The sequence below is a fragment of the Rhinoderma darwinii genome, chromosome 3 (genome assembly GCF_050947455.1).
Source record: "Rhinoderma darwinii isolate aRhiDar2 chromosome 3, aRhiDar2.hap1, whole genome shotgun sequence".
Taxonomy (NCBI): domain Eukaryota; kingdom Metazoa; phylum Chordata; class Amphibia; order Anura; family Rhinodermatidae; genus Rhinoderma; species Rhinoderma darwinii.
The window spans coordinates 206120986-206144160 of NC_134689.1; the positions used below are offsets into that span (position 1 = coordinate 206120986).

Sequence of the window (23175 nt, forward strand, 5' to 3'; positions counted from 1 at the left end):
CAGACGTTCGGCACGTCTGCTATGTGCGTCTGCATGGCCCCTCCCCCGGTCCAGTCCGTCCCGGGCTGAAAATGGGTAGGTGGTGCCGCCTGAGGCCGTCGGCTCACCTGGCCTCATGGCAGATGCGGCACTGAGTGTAAATGAATGGAGAGAAGTGTATGACGCTGATTGGTCAGCGTCATACACTCTGTACAACGCCCACTTGGTCTAAAGTAAAAAACACGCCCAGTTGGACATTAAGAAACTCATTAGCATAAAGCTAAAAATCGCTCAAAGTGGTTTAACTCCTTTCTGACCGCCCACTTCTTTTGGCGTCGTTGTAGGAGAGGCTGATGAGCGCTCCTGATCTTAGAGCAGCCTCCTGAACACAGCTGGGGTCGGCAAACATCCGGGCCCCAGCTGTTTAACCCTTTGATTATCGCGGTCCGTGACCGCGGCATGATCAAAGGGAATTCTCCTCTTTGTATCACTGGGATTCCAGTGATGCGATCAAACACCGAGGAATCCCTCTTCAGTCACACCCTGGGAACCTACAAAGGACCCCAGGGCTGTCTGTTACGTTTGCCTGCTGTTCATAGTGACACAGTGTAATGTATTAGCATACAGGAGTTTGCTAATACATTTACAAGTAAAAAAAAGAAAAAAATTACAAATAAAGTTATCCCTTGATGGGATTAAAAAAAAAAAGTAACAAAAAATTAATTTAAAAAAAGTCCCAAAAAGAGTCTTTATTTTGCATAAAATACATTTTATTGCCCCTACACTAAATAAAAACAAAAAACCTACCCATATTCGGTATCTACACGACCGTAATAACCTGAAGAATTAATCTAATGGATTATTTAGCGTGAAACGTGAACGGGATAAAAAATAAACAAGAAAAACTATGAGAATCGCTTTTTCCTATATTCACGCCGTACAATTATTATTTTTTTTTTTACCCCCAAACTGTGGGGGAATAAATACTATTTCTCTTGCATAAAAAAAGGCCTCATACAGCCACGTCAATGAAAAATTTAAAAAGTTATGGCTGCTGAAAGGCGGAGAGGCAAAAACAGAAAAATTGAGCTGGTCATTAAGGTCTTTTCGGGCCCGGTCAGTAAGGGCTTAAAATAGATAGTTTTTCTAAATAAAAAGCACTGCTGTCACCTACATTACAGCTCCGATCACATTATGTAGGAGATAGGGCACTTATAAGGCAACGCAAATGTGAACAGGCACTGAGAGAAAAGGAGGAGAGGTGGGGGGTGTGTGGTTGTGGTTTGTGTGTTTTTTACATGTCCCACCATAACGTAATACCTTGCAGGGGACCCAGAAAGACGGTTTAGTCCACTTTAATTGCAATAATATTCTAACTTGTGCTATCTTTTATATATTTATAGTGAGTGTGTCAAAGTCAGGCAGCACTCCATAAAATCAAGGGTACTTTATTGCCCTCAGTGCAACGTTTCCGCTCTGTCCACCCACTAGAGCCTTTCTCAATCACTGCTTGAGAGGCTCCAGTGCAACGTTTTAGCTCTGTCCACGAAGGTAAAAAAAAAAAAGTACCCTTGATTCTATGGAGTGCTGCCTGACTTTTTGATTCTTAGATACATGGGACGTTGATCTGTTCCCCAAGGCTTGCACCCACAAATCTCATTAAAAAAAAAAATGACCCTGAACAATTTTGATATGACCCTGCTATACTACAGTTAACAGGATATATGGCTTCCTCAATCTTCTTGTCTCCAATATAATAATAATAATAAAATAAAATTATAGGACCTAATGTAAGTAGTGCTCAATCATGTATCAATTTCTTACAGAGCAATATTTTAAATAACTCTTTCCCCCTAATGTAAGGCAGAATTTAATTCTCAATTAAGATTTATGGCAAATACTTCTAATAGTCCTCTACTGCATTGAAAACCCATGACTCTGTCTAAATGGCTACTAATGTCAGACACCGAATCACTAGCTTACTATCAGGGTATGTTCACACTGCCTATTTACGGACGTAATTCGGGCGTTTTTGCCCCGAATTACGTCTGAAAATAGCGCCTCAATAGCGCTGACAAACATCTGCCCATTGAAAGCAATGGGCAGACGTTTGTCTGTTCACACGAGGCGTATATTTACGCGCCGCTGTCAAATGACGGCGCGTAAATAGACGCCCGCGTCAAAGTGACCTGTCACTTCTTTGGCCGTAATTGGAGCCGTTATTCATTGACTCCAATGAATAGCAGCGCTAATTACGGCCGTAATTGACGCGGTGTTCAAGCGCCTGCACATGCCGTTACGGCTGAAATTACGGGGATGTTTTCAGGCTGAAACATCCCCGTAATTTCAGCCGTAACGGACGCCCTCGTGTGAACATACCCTAAATACGTTTTGTGTTACTTTGATGCAAAAGTATCTGACTTTATTTAAAAAAAAAGAAAAAAAAGACACCTGGAGTTTCTGCACAGAGGTGTGTGCTCGGGGGGTGCTGGACTACCCTCTTCTGCAGCTGGTATGTGGTTCGCCACTAGAAGGGGCCTGGAAACCTAAATGCAAGAGTTCGTTCATTTGAATCTATTCCTTGGTGCTATGAAAAAATGTATAGTTCATCTATGCACATATTTAATACTTGTATGCAGTGATGTCCTATACGTCATTTATAGTGTTACCGATCTGTGTATGTACTCATCGGTTTATAATAAATTCACATTCCTTATTTGTGTGTGGTTTTTGTTTTGGGCCACAAACTCAAGCTCCACTAATGATGGCATAGTTAAGGGCCTTATCCCTAATTTTCTAAAGCCCCTGCCCATTAATAATGGCTGAAGTGCAAGTGTCTAGCTAATTACTGAACATTTCTAATGTAATATTAGTATAGAAGGTTGAGAAGCCTTCACCACATGCACCAAGCCAGCGTGGTCTGTTTTAGGAACCTGGCATTTAAATGCTGGCACCCGGTGCTATCTGTAGGATTGGAATTTTTCAGCTCCCTGCATTCTAGAACAAGAACACTATGTGAAGGACAAATTCATTTTTATTTTTATTCCAGGACCGTTTCTGCATCTCTTATTTTTTTTATTATAAATGCCCCATTTAACCATTTTTGTGTCTTTGTTATGCTTTACAGAAATATGATGGCCATCTGCCAATTGAAGTTAAGGCTGTGCCTGAAGGTAGCGTAATCCCGAGAGGGAATGTACTGTTTACAGTAGAAAATACAGATCCTGAATGCTTCTGGCTTACAAACTGGATAGAGGTTTGTTTTAGTAATCTAATTAATACTCCTTTTTTGTATTTATAGATTTACTACTTTTTGTTAGCTTTTTCTCTTTTGACTGTTATAAGGTATAGATTCAGACGCGTAACTTTCACTTGATCCAGGTGTGTGCAGTAATTGTATATTCCTCAACTAAAATGTTTTTAATTTTTTTTTTTTTTTCACTATGTATTTAAGCCTTAGTGTATCCCTCATCTTTCTATCTGATGGTGCACGTACACCCTAGGCCCTGTTCACAACAAATATTTGCCCTACGTTTATTATGCACCATGGGAAAGCTCTTCACATACATGCTAAACGTGTCCATGTTAGATGAAGGCTAAAAGTTTTGTTTTTTTTTTTTTAGTTTTGTTTTCCATCTTGCCAGATCTTGTAAAAAAAAAAAAAAAAAAAACAACAATCGTAGAACGTGCTATGTACATTTAAAAAATTAAATTAAAACAATTGACCTGCCGCTTTATGGCATACGTCACAGGCATCTGTTTATCGGATACGTCGTGGGCTTTCCTATAGCCTTTCGTGACTTATCGGTTAAACTGATACCATTATAGTCTATGGGTGACTGATGCTTCGAATGGATGCTTAATAGTGTCATTTATCAACTGTAGACTATAATGGTATCAGTTTAATGATCATGTCGTGAACTCTAATGACCCTAGTTCATGACATATCCGTTTACCGGATATTATTAAAGTTTATGGTGACTGATGACGTTATTGGGCATCCGCTACAGCCTAAGCTTTTTCCAGACGTATAAGCTAAACATATGCAAAAAACATGATGTGAACATAGCCATCGACCAAACAGCTATCTTAGGCTATTTCTCTCGACCCCTTACACGCACACTCTCTACCAAACCATGTTTTATCTCTCGTGAACAAGGAACCAGTCATGTTAAAATCCAACATGCCTAATTCTTGTTTCCCTGACATTTGCGGTCGGGGGAGTGTGGGGACACCCCGGTACACATTAGATGGTTGGCGGGATCGCCGACATTCATCTTATGTATGGGACCCTGTAATCATCTTACAACAGACTGACACGAAGCTTAGTGGGTGGCCGTATTTTCAATTCATTAGGCTCTGCAAAAGCAGTGTTTGTACTGTATAATTTCTTTTCTAGTACACTCTAAGTTAGTACAGGTAGGGAAGTGTTACAAGAAAGCTGAGATCTTAAGTAAGCATAAGTCATTGCATAATATCAAGAATACAACTGTGCTGTCTCCATTGGTAAACTAAAAGCACAAGAGCTCAGATACTTTCAGCTTGGCATAATGCAGAGGATTAGTTCTGGTAGTTCTAGAACGCAGACATTTTTTCGTCAACTGTAAATGCTGTCTTTAAGAAGAGGAAACCGCAACAGAATGGGACCAGTACTGAAGCTAATAGCGGCAATGCAAGTATGGTCTGTCTGATGGATTTGATTACCAATGGCTGAAAAAACAATTCTGAATATTGCCAAGCCTCAACTGGAGTGGTGCTAAGCTTTCTCTCACTAGAGTTGCAGAAATGTGTTTTTATTAAGAGCTGTCGTACTTCTCCATCTGGCAGTTTGTTGGCCGAAACTAGATTCGGTATGTGTTAAGGGACCTTATAAGCACCCCAAATAAGTAGTGCCAACTGTAAAGCTTGGTGGAGGCGTTTGGGCGTATTCACGTGCTGTTCTTTTGCAGGGGTCTTTTATTTTCTATTTTATTTTTTACGTAAACTCCTCAAAACCCTGAATGCAACCTTTTGGCTTAGTTCTATTGTAGTAAACTGCACGAGAATACCTACACCATGTTTCAAAATCTAGTGAAAATTCTTACAAAAGAGTGGAGGCTATTATAACCGCAAAGGATAAACCAATTCATATTAATACCATTGGCTTTGGAGTGAGATGGGAAACCAGAACATATGATGCAGTGTTTTGGGGTCTATTTACAAATTGCCAAAATCACTCACTTGTAAAAGGAGGGATCCAGATAATACGTGATTTAGAAATTGTGGTCCACAGAAACGTCAAACGTAGACACAACTGTTAAATTTTTCGTCAGACCGCTTAGCCTATGCATTTTTATTTTTCATCATTTACAAGTATTTTAATTTCTGATTTCACCTCTACCAATCCTTACGTGTTTGTTGATATTTTTCATATAGACCATGCTTGTGCAAACTTGGTACCCAATTACCGTTGCAACAAACTCAAGAGAGCAAAAGAAGATTCTTGCCAAGTATTTATTGGAAACATCTGGTAGTTTAGCAGGTCTGGAGTATAAATTACATGACTTTGGCTACAGAGGAGTTTCTTCACAAGAGGTAAGATTTCACGATCATGTTTATATTTGACCCTCAGGTGAATACTGGAAACCTCAAACTATACCCTCTGCAGGGGATTTCCAGTATTCATCTTATTTTATCTTGGTTCGTTATTCTGTTGGAAATAAGTTCACTTACCAATACAGTTAGAAATCAGACCCTTTCACCCACTGCCCCCCCCCCCCCTACTTTGCCATAAATGCCAAGTCTGTGCATCGTACAGCGGTGGCACAATCCAGGTTATTGTATGTATGATTTATATAGTGGTCTGCCTTTTTCCACAGATCTGTTAGTTACAGCTTTGACATGATTTTGCGCAACCTCTGTACTGAATGCACTGTATGGACTTGGCATGTGCAGTTATCCTACGACTGCAGGGGGAGGGGGCACAGCAGGCTAACCAAGTCAAATTTTTAAGAACTGTATTCCTGTGGATATTTCCTAAATGTGTCTGATGGGGAAAACCCCTTTAACCCGTTAGTGACCGCCGCATAGTGTTTTTACGACAGCCACTAATGGGATTTATTCCGATGCAATAGCCTTTTTACGGCGCTGCATCGGAATAAATAAACAGAGCAGGGAGCCGTTAAATCTCCCTGCTCTCAGCTGCCAGAGGTAGCGGAGGGCTGGGGGCATCCCTGCTCGAACGTGTGAGATCGATATCCGTATCAATCTCACCCGTTTAACCCCTCAGATGCGAGCGCCGCATCGGAGTTGTTTTGGAGAGAGGGAGGGAGCTCCCTCTCATCCCAATGACACCCGGCGATAAGATCAGAGTGTCTGTGTCTCCGATGGCAGCCGGGGGCCTAATAAAGGCCCCCAGATCTGCCTGTAGTGAATGCCTGCTAGGTCATGCCTCTGGCATCACCTAGCAGATGCCTGTTCATTTTACACGGACAAGCAGTAATACACTGCAATACAGAAGTATTGCAGTGTATTATAAATGTGATCGTTTAATCGCATAGTGAAGTCCCCTAGTGGGACTAGTAAAAGCGCTAAAAAAAAAGAGTTTAAGTGGAAAAAAAAATGAAAAACCCACTTTTTCCCCTTACAAACTGGTTTATTATTAAAAAACAAAATAAAGCAAAAAAGTTACACATATTTGCTATCGCTGCGTCCTTAACAACCCAAACTATAAACTTATTACATAATTTAACCTGTACGGTGAACATCCTAAAAAATAAAATAAAGCATGCAAAAATTGCTGTTTTCTTTGAATCCACCCTTAAAAAAAAATAAAAAATAAAATGATAAAAAGTGATCAAAGAGTCACATCTGCTCCAAAATGGTACTGATAAAAGAAAGCCCTCCTACAACTGCATCAGCGAAAAAAAGTTATGGCTCTTCAAATATGGAGACGCAAAAACAAATAATTTTGAAAAGTGTTTTCACTGTGTAAAAGTAGTAAAACCTACAAAATCGATATAAATTTGGTATTGCTGAATAAAGTTGTGTTATTTCTACCACACGGTAATCGGCGTAAATTTAGGACTCAAAAAAAGTGTGGCGAAATTGCAGTTTTTTTTTATTCTACCACTCCCACCCCCCGGGAAAAAGTTAATAAAAGTTAGTCAAATTCCATGTAGCCCAAAATGGTGCTAATAAAAATTACAACTTGTCCCACCAAAAACAAGACATTATACAGCTAAGTCGACGCAAAGATAAAAAAAAGTTATAGCTCTTTGAATGAGACGATGGAAAAACGTAAAAAATGGCTTGTCATTAAGGTTTAAAATAGGCTGATTCAGTACAGCTTAACCCCTTAATGACCAGAGTGTAGATAGGCAGGAAACTACAGCGGGGAGATAAAATGAAGAACACAGGCTGTGTATCTGTGAAAGAGAATGGCGAGCACCCATGGCAGATCAAGCAAGATATGTTGTGTGTAAAACCGCGTCCAGGTATGGATATTACCATCATATGTTTTGTTATTGGTAAGTAAACTATTATTTTATATTAAGACTGCAGGAATTGGGGCTTCAGCTCACCTTGTCAACTTCAAAGGAACAGATACTGTAGCAGGGATTTGTTTAATAAAGAGGTACTATGGAACAAAGGACCCAGTTCCAGGATTTTCTGTGCCAGCTGCAGAACACAGGTAGGTTATTTCCTTCAAATATTCACAACTTGAATGGCAATCGCTGTATCACACAATCATGAGTGTAGTGAAACATAAATTGGCTTCAGTAGTAGGTGTGGTGTCCTTCCTCAAATATAGTGTCGCTTGTTTTTCCTGCTAGAAATAGAAAAAAAACACTTGTGGCACAGGGTAAGTGAACAATAGACAAAACAAACCTCTTGCTACTATAGTAACTTTGCAGAGGCTGCTTGGTACAACATGGTACCTAATGTCTCTTACTAATGTGTTCTAGGCACATAACGTGAAACTGTTGGCCTCCTTGCAAGTTTTTCTACGCAGTGCAGCGGTGGCGGCGTGGTAGAGCAATGGTTTGAGAGTGAAAAAATGTCAGAGGCGTCATCAGTGGAAAGATTAAACTTGCAGTTTGATTGCAAAAAAAAAAAGAAGACCTGTGATCAATGTTGCAATGACATGATCCAAATGTATACCACCAATTCCAACCATTTGTTTTGAAGGGGTAGTGTTTGTCTTTTCACCTTCCACCAACTGTATAAAAACCGAAGTGAGGCAGGAAGGATGGACTATAAGGCCCCATGCAAACGAACGTGCTTTTGCGGCCGTAATTCCCCCGAAAATCCAAGGAAGAATTGCGGCCCCATTCATTCCTATGGGCCCAAGCATACGACCGTGGCTTCCACGGTCCATGCATGGCCCAGGAGCCTGGACCGAGGAAAGAACGGACGTGTCTTTTATTACAGCCGTGTTCTGCGGTCCAGGCTCACAGGAAATAATGGACGCGGCCATGTGCACGGCACGCGATTTGCGGGCACCTCGCAAGTGTCACTCGCCGGCCGACCCGAAAATCACGGCCGTGCACATAGCTACGGTCATGTGCATGAGGCCTAAGTGAGGACTCATGTCAACTGAGGAGACTATATGAAAGGCTCAACTGGTGCTCATAGAGCAGGACACAGGGATTCTCCCTTTGATGTTCTTTGTACCCCTGCGCTCTATGCACTGCCGCCTCTGGCCCCAATGAGCATAACACCATTAGTTGTGCCTGGAGTGTGCCTTTTTAATATGGCTACGTACTTTTTTACTTCTACATCTATTAATTCTATGGCCAACGTACACCTTTCCGTATATTTACGGGAAGGTGTCCGGGCCATAGAAGGCATTCATAAAAAATATGACTTCCTATTTTTTTTATTTACGAACCCTTACATTATAATGGGAGCGCGGCCCTGCAAATTCGGGTGACTGCGGCTGGCCATGCCTGTAATCCTGGGCTGTGTGCAAGGGGCCTTAATGAGAAATATGTTACATGTCATACCAAATCTGTGGAAAAATTCACAACCTAAGAAGTCGACTCACTGGTCTGTACAGGTGATGGCAGCTAGTATCCCCGCATCATAGGGAGGCAGGTGTCTGATTCCTACAACGGTGCTTCAAAGAAATTTACAAAAAAAAAATAAATCCCTCCTTTTCTGTCAGTTTTGAACCAGTTATGTTTTCTCACAGAAATGTGTTTTGTAAGACCACAGGTTGCCAAATTGATTGCTGAACCAGTCACATTCAAATTGGAAAAAACTGTGCCAAAAATTGTTCACCTCTGCATTCTGGCAGGCATAACTTATTTTTTTATTTTTCTTCTTTCCAATATTGTGTAAAGCCTAGTTGTTTTTAAGAAACACAATTCAACATGTTCTGTAAAAAAAAACAGAATTTTTTTTTTTTTCTTAGGAACATTTTCAGTATATGGGGCATCATGACAGGAGAGGTGCAGCACAGAGAAGTGGGGTAAATGGAGAGTCATTGGGACACAGATGAGGAGCAGGTAGGGGAAGCTGCCACATACAGCGTGCAGCCCCTTTCCTCGTATCTGCAGCTATTGAGAAGATTAAAGGATGGGCAGTGTTCCTTAAAAACCAAAGCTCCCTTTTTTTATTTTATTTTGTTGCTTTCATTTCAGTGTGTGCTGATAGTAGAATGTGAAGGGAGAAGATGCTTCTGTTAGGCAAAACATCTTCTTGCCCGGTTAATTAAAATAGTAACAGAAAAATGTAAGACCATATTTTAAGAATACCTATCACAAGCAAAACCCGAACTGTTTTAATGGAAATAAATCCATTCATCCAATCCCACGAAAAATAATTGTATTATTGGAATTTAAAAAAAAAATTATATAGTATATTTGTAACCTCTTTTGTAGAAGTCTCATGCTCAGTATGCAAATTACCCGATTTCCATTAGGAGTTGGTCCAAACTTTCTGGTGGGGGGGGGGGGGTAGCGGCACTCCCAGCATCTTCCCGCAACTCCTATACAGCATCAAACCACAAGATCTCATGGCTTGGACTAAAAGACCAGTCTAAAGCGATGGATAATCCACAATCCCCCTACCAGGAAGTTCAAACCAGACTCCTGTAGGGTGTGTGGTAATTTGTATACTGTGCACTTGACATGTTCAAAGGGATTCTTTATTTTTTATTTTTTTTTTTATTTAGAAAAATATTTTTTTTTGGGCAGCTAACGATTTTTGCATTAAAACAGAAGTTATTGCTTGTCGTAAGTACTTTTTAAACTTTGAAATCCTATGTTCATGCAATCCCTCTTACATATGTAAAGGTGGCTGCGTTTCCTAGAACAGGTAAAGGTGTTACTACATTAATCAAGGTGACACAATTTTCTTCCTTATTTGCGGTTTGACACAACATCTGATTAAAGGGAATAATGTTCCCCCTATGTTCTTACATTTATCTTGTATTCATATGTTACAGTACAATTACTGCCTGGGGAAAAGACCACGAGATGGATGCTTTTAAACACATTGTAACACAGTTTTCTTCAGTACCAGTTTCTGTGGTCAGCGATAGTTATGATATTTACAATGCCTGCGAGAAAATTTGGGGAGAAGATTTAAGGAGTTTAATAGAATCAAGAAGTGCAGATGCTCCTTTGATAATTCGGCCAGACTCTGGAGATCCCCTTGATACTGTTTTAAAGGTAAGATAGCGATAGAGTAGAAGTTAATTTATTTCCCTGCATTCTACATTTATGTTTAGTCTTTGTTCACAAAGTTCTCAATATGTAATTCTATATGTGGGGCTTTATTTGTAGTGTGTATAATGTGTTTTTTGTTTTTTTTGTTTTTTAAAGTTCACATTTTTGTTTTCTAGGTGCTAGAGATTTTAGGAAGAAAATTCCCTTTGCAAGAAAATTCAAGAGGTTATAAAGTTTTGCCACCTTACATCCGTGTAATACAAGGAGATGGTGTGGATATAAACACTCTGCAAGAGGTGAGGGCTATGTTGCAAATACTTTAATGCTACGTATCTATGCAGTTCTATTTGTTTGGTGTTTTGGGGAGGGGGGATTTTAAATCTTAATTGACAAGTATGTTCAACTTCTTGTGCTTTGACACTACAAACCATAATGAAAGAAAATATTCCTTGTAAACATTTTGGAAGCACCTTTCTACTATTTTTATTTCTACAAATGTCAATACACCTGTGGAGTTTCGCCCCGTAATGAAAATATGAGGCAAGGATAAAAGCTGGATTTTTGTAGAACAGTGGCTCTGTGGGGGCTTGTACTGTGGTACGTCAGTAGTACTATTGCTTTGTCTGAAGAGTACCGTACATTTAAGGAATCTCTATATTCTAATAAAATACTTTTTCACTGTTCAGGATATTTTATTAAATAAGACATTTGTTTTTTCTTTTCAGATTGTAGAAGGAATGAAGAAACATAAGTGGAGTATTGAGAATATTTCTTTTGGATCTGGAGGGGCTCTCTTACAGAAACTTACCCGAGACCTATTAAACTGCTCATTTAAGTGCAGCTATGTGGTGACCAACGGTCTTGGGGTATGCAGACATATATCATACTAGATTATTTAACACTTCTATTATTGTTGGAAGGTTTTTGTTTTTTTTAAGTAAATTTATGCATCACATATTTTTCCTACAGGTAAATGTGTTTAAAGATCCTGTGGCTGACCCAAACAAAAGATCCAAGAAAGGGCGACTGTCCCTTCACAGAACCCCCACAAATGAGTTTGTGACCCTTGAAGAAGGCAAGGGTGATCTAGAGGAATATGGACCAGTAAGTAAAGTAACAATCTATATCCTTATTAGAACCGTTCATAATTTATTGTTCCGATCACGAACTGCTGCCCTAAAGAAGTTCTTTGCCTAAACCGGGCCAATTTGACCTTGAGTCAAAGACCTAGGTAATCTGAGACAGACTGGTTATAAGGAAGGCAGTGCAAGACACCATATAAAGGGCTGCAAATGTTAAGTAATATATGCATAGCAACTAACTAACAAATTAAATGTTCAGCTCACAGTTGCATTGGTAGAAAAAAGACAAAGGAGCAAGGATCTTGGAGGCAGTCACGCTATTTCCTTCTTGGCCTGCGTTGTGTATATTTTCCTCATAATTGTAGGTGGAGAAGTTATACCCCTGAATAACCATTGTGTGTTAAAGATTGGCTTAAATAAAATGTCTCCTGTATTTAGTTTCATTAGTTAGATATGTCTGTAGAAGAGTGTTTGTTTTTTAAATGTTGTACTTTTATTTTTAATCTTAAAATCTTTCTTAAAGAGGCTCTGTCACCAGATTTTGCAACCCCTATCTCCTATTGCAGCAGATCGGCGCTGCAATGTAGATTACAGTAACGTTTTGTTTTTTTTCAAAACGAGCATTTTTGGCCAAGTTATGACCGTTTTTATATTTATGTAAATGAGGCTTGCAAAAGTCCAAGTGGGCGTGTTTAAAGTAAAAGTACAACTGGGTGTGTATTGTGTTCGTTACATCGGGGCGTTTTTACTTCTTTTACTAGCTGGGCGTTGTGTATAGAACTATCAGCCACTTCTCTTCACAACGCCCTGTGCAGTGCAGACACACAGCGTGTTCTCGAGAGATCACTCACTTCCTGCCCCAGGTCCTGCATCGTGTCGGACCAGCGAGGACACATCGGCACCAGAGGCTACATTTGATTCTGCAGCAGCATCGGCGTTTGCTGGTAAGTCGCTGATGCTGCTGCAGAATCAACTGGTGCCGATGTGGCCGACACGATGCAGGACCTGGGGCAGGAAGTGAGTGACGTCACAGCGTGATCTCTCGAGATCACGCTGTGTCTTTGCACTGCCAGAAGCTGGGCGTTCTGAAGAGAAGTGGCTGATACTTCTATACACAACGCCCAGCTAGTAAAAGAAGTAAAAACGCCCCGATGTAACGAACACAATACGCGCCCAGTTGTACTTTTACTTGAAACACTCCCAGTTGTACTTTAGAAAGCCTCATTTACATAAATATAAAAATGGTCATAACTTGGGCAAAAATGCTCGTTTAAAAAAAAAAATCTCCATTGCAGCGCCGATCTGCTGCAATAGGAGATAGGGGTTGCAAAATCTGGTGACAGCCTCTTTAAAGGCAGTCATAGTGGAGCATATACCGTATTTTCCGGACTATAAGGCGCACATAAAATGCTGAGAATTTCTCAGAAATAGAAAGTGCGCCTTATAATCCGGTGCGCCTTATATATGAACCCGACAGTAAAGAGAGGGGTTCATACAGGATCCTTTACCTCTATCGTGGGCGGCAGGGGTCGGCGGCGGCATACCACAGCACACACCATGCTCCTCCCCCCCGTGCGCCTAGGAATGAACTGAAAAAGTACGGTAAGGGTATGTGCACACACACTAATTACGTCCGTAATTGACGGACGTATTTCGGCCGCAAGTCCCGGACCGAACAGTGCAAGGAGCCGGGCTCCTAGCATCATACTTATGTACGATGCTAGAAGTCCCTGCCTCGCTGCAGGACAACTGTCCCGTACTGTAAACATGATTATACTACGGGACAGTTGTCCTGCAGCAAGGCAGGGACTCCTAGCGTCGTACATAAGTATGATGCTAGGAGCCCGGCTCCTTGCACTGTGTTCGGTCCGGGACTTGCGGCCGAAATACGTCCGTCAATTACGGACGTAATTCGTGTGTGTGCACATACCCTAAACGTTTTGATTTGCAATTACAGCTGAACCAGTTGCAAGTTATTGTTAAAAAGTGTAATAAATTTTGACTTGCAGTCTGAGCAATGGTTTATTTAACGGTAATGTGCTGCGCCTTATAATCCAGTGCGCCTTATATATGAAACATGATTGCTTATAAGGCATTCATAGAAAGTGCGCCTTATAATCCGGTGCGCCTTATAGTCCGGAAAATACGGTACAGTGAAGGAAATAAGTATTTGATCCCTTGCTGATTTTGTGAGTTTGCCCACTGTCAGACATGAACAGTCTAGAATTTTTAGGCTAGGTTAATTTCACCAGTGAGAGATAGATGATATAAAAAAAACAAACAGAAAATCACATTGTCAAAATTATATATATTTATTTGCATTGTGCACAGAGAAATAAGTATTTGATCCCCTACCAACCATTAAGAGTTCAGCCTCCTCCAGACCAGTAACACGTTTCAAATCAACTTGGTGCCTGCATTAAAGACAGCGGTCTTAAATGGTCACCTGTATAAAAGACTCCTGTCCACAGACTCAATTAATCAGTCTGACTCTAACCTCTACAACATGGGCAAGACCAAAGAGCTTTCTAAGGATGTCAGGGACAAGATCATAGACCTGCACAAGGCTGGAATGGGCTACAAAACCATAAGTAAGACGCTGGGTGAGAAGGAGACAACTGTTGGTGCAATAGTAAGAAAATGGAAGACATACAAAATGACTGTCAATCGACATAGCTCTGGGCTCGATGCAAAATCTAACCTCGTGAGGTATCCTTGATCCTGAGGAAGGTGAGAGCTCAGCCGAAAACTACACGGGGGGAACTTGTTAATGATCTCAAGGCAGCTGGGACCACAGTCACCAAGAAAACCATTGGTAACACATTACGCCGTAATGGATTAAAATACTGCAGTGCCCGCAAGGTCCCCCTGCTCAAGAAGGCACATGTACAGGCCCATCTGAAGTTTGCAAATGAACATCTGGATGATTCTGAGAGTGATTGGGAGAAGGTGCTGTGGTCAGATGAGACTAAAATTGAGCTCTTTGGCATTAACTCAACTCACCGTGTTTGGAGGAAGAGAAATGCTGCCTATGACCCAAAAAAACCCCGTCCCCACTGTCAAGCATGGAGGTGGAATCATTATGTTTTGGGGGTGTTTCTCTGCTAAGGGCACAGGACTACTTCACCGCATCAATGGGAGAATGGATGGAGCCATGTACCGTCAAATCCTGAGTGACAACCTCCTTCCCTCCACCAGGACATTAAAAATGGCTCGTGGCTGGGTCTTCCAGCACGACAATGACCCGAAACATACAGCCAAGGCAACAAAGGAGTGGCTCAAAAAGAAGCACATTAAGGTCATGGAGTGGCCTAGCCAGTCTCCAGACCTTAATCCCATCAAACTTATGGAGGGAGCTGAAGATCCGAGTTGCCAAGCGACAGCCTCGAAATCTTAATGATTTACAGGTGATCTGCAAAGAGGAGTGGGCCAAAATTCCATCTAACATGTGTGCAAACCTCATCATCAACTACAAAAAATGTCTGACTGCTGTGCTTGCCAACAAGGGTTTTGCCACCAAGTATTAAGTCTTGTTTGCCAAAGGGATCAAATACTTATTTCTCTGTGCACAATGCAAATAAATATATATATAATTTTGACAATGTGATTTTCTTTTTTTTTTTTTTATATAATCTATCTCTCACTGGTAAAATTAACCTAGCCTAAAAATTCTAGACTGCTCATGTCTTTGACAGTGGGCAAACTTACAAAATCAGCAAGGGATCAAATACTTATTTCCTTCACTGTACTTTATTTTATTTATTTTTTCCCCCTGTATTGTCTGTAGACCATACAGCATAGTGTGTGTGCTTTATGGCAGCTAAAATGAATGGGAGTCAATTGACAGAGAAATTTTTAGTCTCCGGATAGAGATATGGAGTACTGCCCCATCCCACAGAGTGTGTTGGGGAAATGCATACAAAGCCTGATCTGTGTGTATAGTGTGTCCTACGTTATCTAGACCCCCAGCAGTACAATAGAGCTGTCATTAAAGGGGATGTGTCGCTAGAATTTTTTCTCTTTTTTTAGTTCAACAATCATTATTTGAGTGATTACACATGGTTTTAATTTTTTCACGTCAGGAAATATCACGTTTTCAAGTCAGGAAATATTATAAATTTGATTCTAATTTATAATATTTCCATGTGCTGGGCACTAGAGGGAGCACTTCCCAAAATTGCAGTATGGTCAATGTGGTAAAGCAACCTCATTGCTTTATGCTGCAAATTTGGCGTAGATACACTTGCTCATCACATACACGAACATAACTTACCTGCTCCTGCTGCCGCCTCCGCTCCTATTCCTTGCGCCTTCGCTTCCTTGAACATATGGCCGGAAACCGCGGCCGGAAGTCGTCATCTTACTGTCCGGCCGTGGCTTCCGGTCCACAAAAATCTCCGGATTTTGCTCTGCCAAAGACCTTCCTTTTGGTCTGTGTGGGAGCGGTGCATGCGCCGGTCCCACACAGACGGCGTACGCTATAGTGAATGGAATGGCTCCCATTCGCATTCTCTATGGGGATGTATGTGCTGTATTCCATCTCTGTATGTGTCGTTAATCGACACATAGAGATGAAAAAAAAAATGGCAGCACCCATAGAGAAGTAAAAATTAAAGTAAAAAGTAGAACACACTAACACAAATACATTTTCTTTTTTTTATCATACTAAAAGCGATATGATAAAAAAAATAATTCATGACACCTTCCCTTTTTACTTAACCAACTTCTTAATGATATTGATGTTGTTCTGCTCCTTCTATCCCAGTCTATAAAGCAAAGCTAAAAAATGATCTACAGATGACTGGAAGCGTCAGCCTATTGTGACTGCTCTAGTGGCCATTGTAAAAACTGGACTATTTCAAGACTTTGTGTGTGTGTTGGGTTTTTGTTAGAAGTAAAAAAAAAATTAAAAAGATTAAATAAGCTGCACCAAAATAAAAGGTTTATAATAAAAGCCTGATTGGAAGAATGTCATGTAATTTTTTTTTCTATTTTTTGTGGGGTGATAAATTCCTTTTTAAGATATAACTTTGGAGCTGTACCAAACAACCTGATTGAAGCGTATCCAAATCATTATCTCTTTTGATGTCTACAGTCAAATACAAATCATGGATTAGATTAATAATGGGGGTGTTATACATAAATTAAATCCTACCAGAGATTGGCTTTTAATGGTGTTGTTTTTATGCAGGATCTTCTCCGCACAGTGTTTAAGAATGGCAAGATATGTGCGTGTTACTCGTTTGATGATGTAAGAAGCAATGCTGGACTAAAGAACAGAGAGCTCGAGGAAGAGATTCAGTAGATGCGGTCCTATGTATATCATTTTGTATGTAAATCTTAGATAACTTTCACTGTACAGAGCTGTGTCCCTTTTGTGTTATTGGTTTTTTTTATGCCAGTTTGTCAATGCTTTTATCTGAATGACCGTTTCCCTATGCCAATATCTTCAGAGTATCTCCACCGATCTGGCCTGAAATGAGCTCTTTCCTCCAGATAATACACGTGTCTCCTTAGTTTTGTACAGCAGGAAACTGTATAATATATTTAATCTTAAATGGTTCCATGTCTATGCTTGTATATTTTAATCTCACAAGCACAAAATTACAAAGCCAGTATATTGTGTTTTTAGTTCACTTTCCAATGATTTCAGAGTGGAATTCTTTATAAATATTTCTATCATCTCGTTTAGATATATTTTATAAACTGAAGAAATGAAGCTGTACTCACTTTTTATTTGCCTTGTATAGTTAACACTAATCTTTAAGTGTGTCTTAAAGCAAATATTAGCCTTTTGTGTGGCATCTATGATTACATTGGTGTTTATTCTAAAACACACGGCTTCATATATGCTGTATTGGTATAATGTACCAGTTATACAAATGTACACGGCCATCTAGTCCATTAACATGATTCTGGAAATTCAGTGTTTTATTATACATTGACTTTATAAAGCTTTACAATAATCTCCATTCATTCATCTGCATATAATAGGCTGTCGTTCCAGAAAAGCCAAAGACTAATTGTCAATACGATTGTCATGTTCAATCATAATAAACCTCTAATAATGTCATCCAATATTTGATTCAACCTTTTGGACTGTTTTTTTTTATTGCCGGCTGTAGAAATGAACACAGGCGCTAAGGCCTGTAAGGCAAGTTCAGTCTAATATATTGTGTTCTTCAGTCAAAGCATAGAGGAACTCACAGTGCAGCGGTTAGGATTTTGAGAACTGGTACAAAAGCACGGCAGAGTATTTCTTGAACTACAGAAACCCACACATGTCGTCGTTCTGTTTCTCCAGCTTGGTAGGTAGGGTAGTGTGTAGGTAATTCATACAATTTTGAATATCTAATTGTCTAATGTACTGTATATTGACTTTAGTTTTGTAATTACCACTTTTGCTGTATCTAAAATTGCATAGCGATGTTGGGCTATAAAAACTGTTGGTTAGGTGCATATAGAAGTAAAAAAACGCAGTACATTTTTAAAGCTGATGTCACAATGTTGTACAGGAAACCACCTAATTTACCCTATCAACTGGAAACCACTCACACATTGCTTGTTGCTATTTGGGTGGAAAAGAGAAAAAATAAAATAAAAGCCTTCCTTCTCTCTGTTAGGGTATGTTCACAAGGCTTATTTTCGGACCGTAAATGGCTGAAAAATCGGAAGCAGAACGGCTCCAAACATCTGCCCATTGATTGCAATGGGAAAAACGTTGCTCTTTTCCGACGGGCCGCTTTTTTATGCAGCCGTTTTGAAAAACGGCCGCGATAAAGTGCATCGCACTTGAGACTTTTTTTGGAGCCGTTTTTCATACTCCATAGAAAAACCTCTCAAAAACGGCCGTGAAAAATGCGACTTTGATTAAAAAACATCTGAAGATCAGGAGCGGTTTTCCCTTGAAAACAGCTCCGTATTTTGAGACTTTCTATTTTTATTTTGTGTGTGCACATACCCTTAGGGTCCAGTCATGTGTTTGACAAAAAAAAAGAATTGGATTGGAACTTGGACCCTTTTTATGGCTGGTTAATGAGTTTATTTCTGAAGCTGAAGACTGAAGGGGGTTTTACACTGGGCGATTATCGGGCAGACAAGCGTTCACAGAACGCTCGTTCCCAATAATTGCCCTGTGTGAACAGGCAGCTATGAGCAGATAAACGAGCATACACTCGTTCATCTGCTGATTGTATCGTTTTAAAGAACTGAAATATTATCGAGCGCATGATGTATGGGGACAATCGGAGTAACGACCGCTCGTCCTCATACATGGCTCCTTGTGACAGGAGCAAACGAGCGCCGATCAACGAGCGGTCTCGTTGATCGGCACTCTTTGCACCAGCCAAAATTGGCCGGTGTGATAGGGCCTTTACTCTCGCTGATACACTTTTTTTATTTTCTGAAAAGAGTAGTCTTTAGTGGAGGTCTGTGAATGTTTTACCATCCAGTACTTGTGACCCTGTGGCGATGGAGACCATCCAAAGCTTGTAGTAAAAACATTGTCCAATTTGAACGTCACACTTTAAATAGTAACTTGCAGCAATAAAGAAATCCTTTAAAACCTTTAGTACGACAAATAAATATGAAAAGCTTGAGTATACACAATCCCGTTTTGAAAACACATATTTTTTTTATAGAAACTGTTTCATCTTCCATGGACCTATAGAAATTCTGCAGTAAAAAAAAATTCCTTCTGCATGTTTTAATCTATTTGTGGCATTTGATGTATTTTTCTATTGAAGAGTCTATTTTCATTGTTTTAACTTGATTTTCACCTTACTTGCCTTTTTTTAGGTTTTCTAAGAGTAGTGTATTTGATAAAAATGAGCGTTCTATTATGCTGACTTTCCTAAGCTGTCATTGTAGAGGCCACTTGTGTTATAGTATTGGAAGGGGAGATCTCTGCATTTGTCCATCAATGCGTCTTTATTAAACTGATGCATAGTTTTCTGGCATTACACTGACCCATTATTCTGCACTGGATATTTTTCTGATCATTAGTTTACTTTTAGGACCAGGTGTATTTTCTACAGTGTTTTGGAGGCCAACAAAATAACATAAAATATGTATCCAACTTGTGATCGCTGATCCGAAAAAAAAAAAGCATGTAGACTTGGATGAATAGGGTTCATTTGATTCCGGCGTGTTATGCTAAGGTGGCCACACTTTGTCTGATGCTGCTTTTTTATAAGGATCATGTCTGGGTACAATATTACATATTGGGTACAATCAAAGATGGCTGCGTGCTTCTGGCATTGTACAGTCCTATTACAGTCAGAAGATCAACACATAGACTGTCAATTAAAATTGTAAAAAAAAAAATACGTATTTTTGTTAGTATGCGCTCTATCTGTAATCCTACATGGCCAGCATATCCTGACCAAGAGGAGAGACTTTGTTCTATTTAGATAAATATATTAGAATCTCTTCCATGTAAAACCCTTCATCTGCAGACAGGATCTGCAACCTTGTGTCAACGCCTCTGATCCCAAACAGTGGTGAGTTTAGCTTGGTTTATTATAGAGCATGGCCTCTTGGTTGTAGGAGTTAATGCCTAAATATAGATTTCATTCCTTTGAGGGTTCATCCACACACAGAGTAAACACTGCAGAATTTCCATCCGGGTTTTCTGCGCAGTAAATACGCAGCCTTTTACAGTAGCGGCAAAGTGGATTAGATTTGAACAAATCTCATCCACACGCTGCAAAAAAAAACCCCAAAAAAACCACATGAAAATAAGTGCGGAAATTGGCTTGCGGCATGTCAATTTCTCTTGCGAAAACTCTTCAGAATATCCGCACGGAAAATCCAGTATTTACGCTGTGTGGAGGTATCCTGAAAGTGTTGTGTACCTCTTGATGGCTATATGCTGTGGTCGTTGTTGTTTTTTTTTTTTTTTTCCCCCTCTTTGTGGCTTTTTAATGGTCATCCTATAAAAGTATAAACTATTTTAATACGTGCATCTAAAGTTCCCTACCTGCTATTTTTATATGTAAAACAAATTGAGATTAAGAGGGACTCCGCTGCTTTCATTGTATGTAACATAATTTCAGATTAATTTAGCATTGATATGGGCACGCACTGAAGACCATCTCTAATAGACTCTATTTTTTATTTTGTTCAACAGAATCACTGTTTTGTTTTCCAATAATTGGCACCTTATGGTTTTAGAGCCACACCTATGGAATGCCTTCTCTTTTACTTTGCACTGTAAGGAATATTCACTGTTGTCTGAGCTTAGTCCGACTTGGGTAACCTACCATAGGTTTCTGCCTCTGACGTAAGTGAAATGAGGAGGATGTTTGCAGTGTCTTCTCTTCCATTGGTTTCCTATTTTGAGTCCAAGCAGGGCTTGTATGTACGGTCGTATAATTTATTTGATCTTTATGTAGTGTTCTACTGCATTTTATGTATGTATGTATGTATGTATATATGTTTCCTTCTCTGCGCTAGATTTTTTTTTTCTTGTAGAGACTCCTGTCTCAGTTGGAAAGCTGAGTGCCCTGATATTTCTTTTAAGATTGCCAGGTTTTACATTCCTGAAACTATGTGGAATGTGATGTTTCAAAGTTTCTATCCTATGTCAAATTTACTATGTTATAAAGATATACGGTGCCCTGTATTAAATATGAAAGACAATAAAACTCTACCTTCCCGTTGTAAAATGAATTGTACTTATTTTTTTCTTGTGTGGGGGAGGGGATTCTACCTGTGGTATTTAGAATGTAGAAAATGAATTGGCTGGGTTTACAGTTCAGTCAAATTGCTGGCATTGTGTGGGAGATCTAGTCTAAATCCACTTTCACACAGCCGTATTTTGCATTGGAAGCCAAAGCCAGGAGTGGATTCCAAACAAGGAAGAGTTAAAAATCTTTCCATTACACTTTTTCTCCGTATAGAATCTACTCCTAGTTTGTTTCCAAATACTGACACAAAATACTACCATGTGAAGGAGGCCTAAGGAAAGCTGTTCAGGGTGCCCATTAAACTAGGTGACCGTTTTTTAGACTTTGGTCAAGGAACCCTGTATACGTAGTGGGAAATAGAGACCCAACACACTTAAAATGTAAATAAAATGGGTATTCCTGTTAAAGAAAATAATAGTTAATCATAGTATAGCTTTCATTATAAGATTTTCCAATATACTGTATATCAATTTCTCAGACTTCATTCAATAGTAACCTTCATTGTCTACTGCGAAAGGATGATGATGATGTCCTAGTCATGTGATGGACACACAGGTGCACAGCTTGTTATAGTACAGTTATTGGGCTAGGACTACACACAGACTTGTGGGAACTGTGCACCTGAGTGATCATCACAACAGGACAGGTTTTCATCCTCTCAAAGTAGACCATGAAGATATTTTTATCCTCTTGAAAGCAATCCATGAATGTTCTGAACAACTTTAGTCAATGGTGCTTTTTTATGGGATTCCTCTAGGAGATACTTGCCTTATGACTTCCACAACCTATATAACTGCATCCATATTCTCCAATAGCGATTTCATTCAAAAAGTTGATCCTTGAAGTTTTTTGTTTTTTTTTAACCAGTTTTTCTGTCTTCTTTAAACATTAAAGCCACCCACTTGATTATAGGTAAATAACCTTTATCATTCATTGTGATGTGGACATCCTAGCATCCATTTTTTGTTTTTTTTGTTTTTAGTTCACAGCAGGTGATCACTTGATTTTACTGTTACATTGTCCTGATTTTAAAGCAAAATCTGTCATTTGCCAGACCCCTCCATGATTCTACTGAAAACTTAAATCGCCATAGCACCCCATGGTCTATGTTCATTAGAACCGGTGGTCTTTTGCTTACGGTAATATAAAACTATCTTATCAGATTTTTAGAATGTTTATAACATATACAGTAGAACAAGGGAGCCTGGAAAAATTAAATGGTAGCAGCCTTAGAACAATTAAATGGTAGCAGCCTTAGAACAATTAAATGGTAGCAGCCTTAGAACAATTAAATGGTAGCCGCCTTAGAACAAAAGATCGTACTAAAGCAACTCACTTAAAATTGGCATGACACCTGGTTCCTCATAGTACATGCGCTGGTGTATTCCTTTTCTTCAGTTTTATAGCAGGGATCACTCTTTTAGGAGTTGTAATGTCAATGTTTTGGAGTACCCTATGCACAAAGTGACCTGTGTGCATCGGCAGTCTGAACCACCTAGCAGCTACCAGTGTCTCCGCTCGATATTTGCACATTATGCTTACGAAGCGTTCCCTGCCCCCTCCACTGTGTGGGAGCTTCCTTTCCTCTTTATAGGATCAGTGGACCTGCTGCTGAACCTCCTAATAAATGCCAAAGCGGCTGCTGAACCTTATGTTGTAGACCATCGCTGCTGCAGAGCCAACTAATAGATACCACAACTTCTGCTGCACCTCCTAATAAATTAGCTCATAGAAATAATTCACAGAAAGTGCTTATTCAGACAAGTGTAT

General features: G+C 39.7%; 1 protein-coding gene across 2 annotated transcripts in view; it reads left to right on the forward strand.

Moving 5' to 3' along the window:
* NAMPT (nicotinamide phosphoribosyltransferase) overlaps positions 1-21388 on the forward strand; it is a 66732-nt gene extending 45344 nt beyond the window's left edge. The window contains exons 4-12 of one of the 2 annotated variants that reach the window (XM_075857283.1): positions 3107-3235; positions 5395-5553; positions 7515-7651; positions 10412-10637; positions 10811-10930; positions 11360-11500; positions 11604-11738; positions 16908-17045; positions 20847-21388. In XM_075857283.1, coding sequence (XP_075713398.1) covers positions 3107-3235; positions 5395-5553; positions 7515-7651; positions 10412-10637; positions 10811-10930; positions 11360-11500; positions 11604-11738; positions 16908-17021 — 1161 coding nt within the window. In that variant the 3' untranslated portion in view covers positions 17022-17045; positions 20847-21388. Of the gene's footprint in view, positions 1-3106; positions 3236-5394; positions 5554-7514; positions 7652-10411; positions 10638-10810; positions 10931-11359; positions 11501-11603; positions 11739-16907 lie in introns of both variants that reach the window. The other variant, XM_075857282.1, reaches the window with a different exon arrangement.
* The last annotated feature ends 1787 nt before the right edge of the window (positions 21389-23175 follow it).